This window comes from Sminthopsis crassicaudata, chromosome 4, assembly GCF_048593235.1.
Source record: "Sminthopsis crassicaudata isolate SCR6 chromosome 4, ASM4859323v1, whole genome shotgun sequence".
In the NCBI taxonomy this organism is placed as follows: Eukaryota; Metazoa; Chordata; class Mammalia; order Dasyuromorphia; family Dasyuridae; genus Sminthopsis; species Sminthopsis crassicaudata.
In genome coordinates, this window is record NC_133620.1 from 96,205,740 (window position 1) to 96,212,902 (window position 7,163).

The window sequence follows — 7,163 nt, forward strand, 5'->3', positions numbered from 1 at the left end:
AGGAGTCCAGTCTGCTTTTGGACAATTGTGTTTTTGAGAAAGTTTTCCTCATATTGAGCCTGAATCTACCGTTCTACAATTTCTAACCAATGCTTCTAGTTGTGCTGAACAAATCTCATCTCTTGTTCACAGGTCAGTCCATCAAATATCTGAGGGTAATATGTCCTTTAAGTCTTCCACAGACTAAGTGCTCATATTTTCTTTAAATGATCCTGATTTGGTATAGTCTCTAATACTTGAATCATTCTGTTTGGCTTCTCTGAATGGACTCTAATTCACTGATATCCTTCCTGAAATGTGGTGACTTAACTGAACACATCAATCTGGGTGTGGTATAAGTAGGGCATGCATGGCACAGCAGGACTAAGCGGTTTCTGGTTTTGGACTCTACCTGTGTTATTGTAGCCTGATCTCTGTGGTGTCGGGCAGGGGTTATCTAATCTTTTGATTGGTGTTGGAACTAATTCCACTATTATTGTGTTTCAGGGAATACGGGGGCCATAGACAGAGATAAAGATGAGATGAAATGATCAAAATACATGCAGCATTTATCCGTAAATTTGTGGTCTTTTATAGGTGTGGTTCATGGTACCCAAAAGAATTACAGATATAACACCAAAGATCACTGATCACAGATCAACATAAGAGATATAAACATAATTACAACAATGAAAAGTTTGAAATATTGCAAGGATGACTAAAATGTGACACAGAGACACAATGTGAGTACATGCTATCAGAAGTATGGCAGTGACAGACTTGCTCAGAACAGGGTTGCCTTTAATTTGTAAAAATACAAATCTGTGAAATGCAATGAAATGAAGAGTGCCTGTATAGATTTCATATTTACTTATTTGAAAACATGTTTAGTTCTCCCAGGAAACTCCATGTTTCTTAAGAGCAGAATATTTCTATTTGTTGTATTTAGTAGGGTAGCATATGGTACAAACTCAGTAAAACTTGTTGATTGATTGTTGATTTAAGGTCCCTTCCAATTTTAAAACTATGATGCTATGATTTGGGAAGTTGCTTGTGTTGAAATCTCCATAATAGGTAATAGTGTTAGACTGGAATAGAAGAAGGACTTGAGTTCGAAGCTTGCTTCAGGCACTCATTTATTAGCTGTGTGACCCACGGGAACTCACTTTAACCTTATCCAGCCTGTTTCCCGGTCTGTAAAATGGAAATGCTAAAACAGTTTCTATTCCTCAGGGATCAAATGAGATAACATGTAGAAAGTGTTTTGCAAATCTTAATGTTTTATGCAATGTTAGCCAGTATTATTATTACCTTCTGGAAATCTCCTGTTTAGAACAGACAACTTTATTTACCTCATTTCTTCTCATCTCTCAGTTTCTCTCCTTTATTCTTCCAGGACAAAAAATAATGTACAGAAGCTCAGTCATTTACTCCCAATTTCTACATCCTATTCATGTCTTCTTTCCAAACTATGCCACATATTTCAAGTGCCATATTCTGGCTCCTCACCCAGCTTGCTTGGAAGCTATTGCTCATCCATCATTTAAACACTTTCCTCCTTTTCCAGGAAGTATCCCTAGATTGAAACTCACTTATATCTGGCCATGGGATGCCTATACTTTCCAAAGAAGGGAGTGAAGTACTCCCTTTACACATTATATTCACTCAGTACTCTACTGTACTTATTGAGTATGACTTAGAACTATTTCTTCCTATGTATCTGGCATGAAGTTAATTCACTTTTTAAATCTGTCATTTTTATGACTTCTCCATGTCTCTCCACACTGCTATGACTTTTTGCTGGGAATGTCTAAAACAGGGATTCCTAATCTAAATACATCATAGACCCCTTTGGCAGTCTGTTTATCTATGGATAGCATCTCAGAATAATTTGGATATATAAAATAAAGTGCATACAATTATGAAGAAAACCAGTTATATTGAAATACATTTTTAATCCTCTCATCTAGAAGATTGTGACTAAATCTGCTAGTATAATTCCCATGCCTCCTAACCCAGTGCCAGACTTTCAGTAAATCAATAATATGCCAGTCAATGGATAACTAATTGAACTAATTCATATTAAATGAATAAAATGTTCTGATCCAAGTTTGAAACAAGTGGGAGAAAACTGAAGAATGATTAAGTAGACTGTTGTGTGTATGTGATATATTTGATATTTAGTGTATGTGGTGTGTAATGGTAGTAGGTAAAGTAATAGTGGTAATGTGTGTGTGTGTGTGTGTGTGTGTGTGTGTGTGTGTGTGTGTGAGTGTGTGTATGAGGGGGCTGGGCATAATCAGTCTCTCCCCTGCCTGGCAGAAGTGGGGAGGAAGAAGATGAAGGGCAGAGCAGGAGTAAGTGAGAGGGGTGGAGGGGGGGAATTCTGTGACCTACATCTCCTCCCCCTCTCTGTTAGTCAGCAGTCCAGCTCTGAGCCTCCTGCAAGAAACAGCAGCTGGGGCTAAGGAGGGGAGAACTAACAGCAGGCAGGCAGAAAGCCTTTTGAACAGTCACTCACGGGCACAGGTAAGTCAGACATATCTCATCTCTTGATTGTTTGACCACTGACCTAGGCTAAGGGCAGGGGAGATGTAGGAAGTAGCTCTTTCCCCCCTTGCCTCTCTCACACTCCCAAATTCCCATTCCAAAAAAGACTCTATCCTCTGAGATAAGCCCCTCATGTTGCAGTCAACATTGTCATACCAATCCAATAGCGAATGTTCCCGCTGGTCAACTTTTATGTATGGCACATTGCTGTTCACTTAAGTCAGTTTTGAAGTTCTTGAAGAAATAATTCCAGTGAGAGATCGTCAGTAGAATATGCCCAGCTTTGGAGAGACTAGAGTAGTTTGTTCCATGCTTATTTCCTTCTGATTATATGCAGGGTATTCTCAGGGAGAGGGTAAAAATTATCTTCAAAAGAAAGTCTAAGGGAAAAAACCTCACGCCAAGGAGGAGGATGGACGCAAAGCCAGGCATTTGTATAGTGAAGATGCTTCCATAATTGTATTGAAAGTCAACTCAAAAGCTGAAAATTCCATATAGAAAAATAATGAAATAGGGCATCATTCTGGGTCATTGTCCTCCATTGATGGACATCCCAAGAAAGGGATGATATATCTTCAGTAGATCAGTCAGGTATAGGCAAGAGACCGTTAGCCATGACAGGAAGCTGTGGTCTCTCTTCTACAACTTCGGGGTCTACAAAGGGTTAAAAATTTCATCCACTTTCCTCTGGCAAATGATCTCAAGGATGGGGGAGAAGCCTTGGTCCACTGTCAAAACTTAATTAATAATATAGCTGAATCTGAGGGGATAAGCATCCGTTTGATTCTTTTGTTCCTGTCTCCCATCAATGTCAGAGCCCTAGCTCCAGTTGAAATGGAGGATGGGAACCTTCAGGATGGAGTGAAGATAGGGATAAGAGGGCAGGTGAATCTTACAGAGAAACTCAGGAGATCCAGTACCTCTGCATGGAACATTGAGACATGTATGGTATGAGGTAAAATTATACTTCAACACTTAGGGTGTTGAGTCTTTTCCCTAAATTTGGGAACAAGTAGTTGGGGAAGAAATTCAGTCCATCATCTCCCTTACCCATATCTTTTTATTGACCTCAGTTTCCCTGTTTACCAGAAGAGTGAAGTGGAATTTAGCCTAAAGTTCTCAAAGTGTCTTCTACATCATTTTCTTTATATAGACTGAATACAGACCTAGCTATATTCATTGGGAATAGAAAGCCAGAATATTTTGTTGGTGGATCGTCTTCTACTTCTTAAAGGAGGGGAAATGGAGTCAGTGAATCTAGGTTGCCATACTCACCCCTCCACCTCCATTCAAGGAGATCCTTGCATCGAAAGATGGGAGGAGAGATTGAAGAGAATTTGAGCTATTTGTGTAACATATAGCACATCACCATGTTCAATCAGTAGCTTAGTAATTCTTTTGATGGTGATGATGATATCAATGGCATCATAATTCTTCTATATGAGGTTCTCGGGCACTTACTAATACTCTTGCTTTCCACTGGGATGGCTAGAATGAAAATGTTTTGCTAGAGGGGATACATCAGAATGTGAGCCCTCAGCAGGATCAATTCCCTCCCTCCCACTTCACTTTAGCTCAGAACCAACTGGATTTCTCCTTAATTGGTTGCTATCTTTCCCACCGTCTTGCCATTCACCATCCCTACCCTTTGGAACACTCTAGCCCTAGCGGTGACGTCAGTGAGCTTTTGACAACTCCAGAATGAAGTTGGCACACTTTACTGTTCTGGGAATGGCTGCAGGACAATGGCCATTTTGTGGGGGTTAGCGGATCTTTCCTGAGGTGATGTTGGGGAGAGTGGATGGGAAAAGATACCCAGGGTTGGGAAGAGTGAGTGGGGGGAGGCTGCAGCTGTGAAATGAGAGAAGGCCAATCGGGTGGAAGAATTTGCTGCCATGGGAAATTTTTGATCTGATGTCAGGCCCCTAGGGTTGGAAATAGAGTCCCAGAACAATCAGCCAGCTCCTCCAATTGGGGTTTATTTGTATTAGGTCAATTAACGACAAAAAGTTGGTTTGATTGAGAGTTCTTGTTCTAGGTCCCCAAAAGCAATCCCCAACCCATATTCCCCATAAAATAAACCCCCAAAGAAAGGTAATATGGGAAATCTAATTCCAAAGGCATTCCATTTGAAGGCCCAGTCTAGGGGATACATTTGACTTTCAGAAGGTGGAATTATTTGCCGCCCCTGATTGAGACTGATGGTGAGACCACAGGCAGGAGGATTGTGATGGTAGGAAATACTCTTATTTACACCTGACACTATAATTCACAGCCCACAGAGGGGGAGGAGATGGATTTATGGGGGTCAAGTCTCTAAGCCAAAGAAAGCTCAAAATGGCCAACAGTCAGATATTGTCTCCTGCAAGCCAGTGGATTTGGAAGATTCCAGTCTGGTGGGTGGAGAAGATTTTTATCCTGCCTGACGGGAGTCTCATGGGGAAGAAGAGGGAGGGAGAAATGAATAGGTCTGTGAAAAATTCACTTTTCCAGTCAAGAGAAGTACACAATGAAACAGCTGGAAAAATTCTAAATTCCCAGAGTTTGTATTCTCTCAGGTTTCTATTAAGCAGTCACTGTTTCTCCAGTTGAGTAGTGATGTGGGTAAAATAAGAGAAATCCAGGCATATCTCTAGGATTCCAGGTCACTAAGTTAAGGCAGGGGATTCTTAATCAGGCATCAGTAAACTTGTTTTTAAAAATATTTTGATAACTGTATTTCGGTATAATTGAGTGTCTTTTGTAATCTCATGAATTTAATTTTATGCATCAAGAAACATTTTCCTGAGAAGGTGTCCATGGGTTTCACCAGATTGTCAAAGAGGTCCACAATATAAAACCTTAAGAACTCATTCCCTTTGGGTATTTGCCTCCATCCATCCCAAATTATGACTGATTTTTCCCAGTGAACCTTCTGGGTTCCTATCTCAGTGCTAGAAACATAGAACTCTAGAATCTTAAAGAAATTCAGAAGTAACTAGAACAATCCATAATTGAATCATAGATTCCCTTTAAAATATCTCAGAAAAATGATAGTCCATCCTTGTGCCACACAGGTGATACTCCCTAGAATATAAACCTGACAGAGCCTGGAAAAAAATAGCACCATGGCAGGTAAGAGAAAACTCACCACCACTTCATCTTTTTCCATAATGGAGGGAGGGAAGGGATGTACAACTGAACTGGGTGGGAAGAAACACCCTGAGAATAGCAAGGAATGGGTGACTCTGGATTAGCAGCCAAGACCATGGTAGAGACTGAGAAACAGATGTAAGTAGGAACAAAGAACAGTCTAAATGATTGCCAAGTGTTTCACATTCATGAGGAGGAGATCTCTTCTCAAATTAATTCTACAGAATAGATCCCCTGTTTAAGGGTTGGCCATAGGGGATTGGTTCTGTGATTTAATCCTCATTGAGGATTACTATCCACCTATGCACATTGGACACTCATCTTTAATTCATGGTCTGAGAAAGCTGATGGGGGTCTCTGTGTGTCAACCTTGAACTTAGTTCTTTCAGACTTCAAAATTGGCTCTCTTCTGACAATGATGTTCTGCTTTTTGAGGTAGGTATTACAGTTATCAGGGATAGGAATTTATCTATGATGTCATTGACTCAAGCAATTCTCAAGTGAGCAAACTCCCTCTCTCCCAATGCAATTTTTTCATATTTACGGTCTTAGAGAATTACTTAGAATAATGTTTCTCAAAGTGTGGTCCAGAGAATCATGGGAGGCTCCAAAATCCTTTCAGAGGGTCTACAAGTTTAAAATTAATTTTTAAATATGATAAATCTATAAATATAACCCACATAAGCAAAAACTCTTTAGAAGATGCTCAATAATTTTTAATAGTATCAAGGTACTGAGAACAAAAATTTGAAAACTACTGGCCTTAGAGCATTAAGTTAAGTGACTTACTCAGAGCCATACAGTTAGTAGGTATCAAAGATGGGACTCAAACTCAGATCTTCCTGGATTAGAAGAAAACTCATTATCTACTGCTTCCCCCTTAGGATATAAGCTTTTAGGGGACAGATGATGGCTTTGAACCACTTCAACAATCTTTTTTCATAGTAATACTCTTCAGATACTTTTTATTCCAGCCAAACCAGACTACTAGTTATTCTCCTATCTCATCTAGCTTCTCATCTCTCTGTATCTTACCACTTCAGTGGTAAGAATGAACTCCCATGACATTCATGCAGTTTTGATAGGCAATGATCCTTTTCTTCCTTCAAGGTATTTTGTAGGGAACCCTGGATCATCTAATTCATGAAACCTTATTCATAATCTAAGTAGATGTGATTTCCCTTTGCTCAAATCTTTTTGACCCTCTGGGTTCTCATATGCTCTTAACATTTCAGTTATTTAAGTAGAGATAATATTGTATATAATACGTTGGAAGAGAGAATATAGAATTTAATATATTCATAAATATCTAACATCAAATCATAATCTAAATATTACATTTATTTTACTGTTATATATAATTAATATTATGCTATATCATGTATTACATATTCTATCCTGTTATATATACTGTCATCTCATATATATCATTATGTATATTATATAATATTAACAATACATTGTTTTATTATAATAATGTGCATTATATTATAAACAATAAT

The 7,163-nt window shown here is 38.9% G+C and overlaps 1 protein-coding gene across 1 annotated transcript in view; it reads left to right on the forward strand.

Annotated features, from left to right (window-relative positions):
- The first annotated feature begins 580 nt into the window (after window positions 1-580).
- The window catches only part of IGFN1 (immunoglobulin like and fibronectin type III domain containing 1), a 41,959-nt gene continuing 35,376 nt past the window's right edge, over window positions 581-7,163 (forward strand). The window contains exons 1-3 of the mRNA XM_074264663.1: window positions 581-722; window positions 2,399-2,508; window positions 5,586-5,643. Of these exons, the coding sequence (XP_074120764.1) occupies window positions 5,637-5,643 (7 nt within the window). The 5' untranslated portion in view covers window positions 581-722; window positions 2,399-2,508; window positions 5,586-5,636. The remainder of the gene's footprint in view (window positions 723-2,398; window positions 2,509-5,585; window positions 5,644-7,163) is intronic.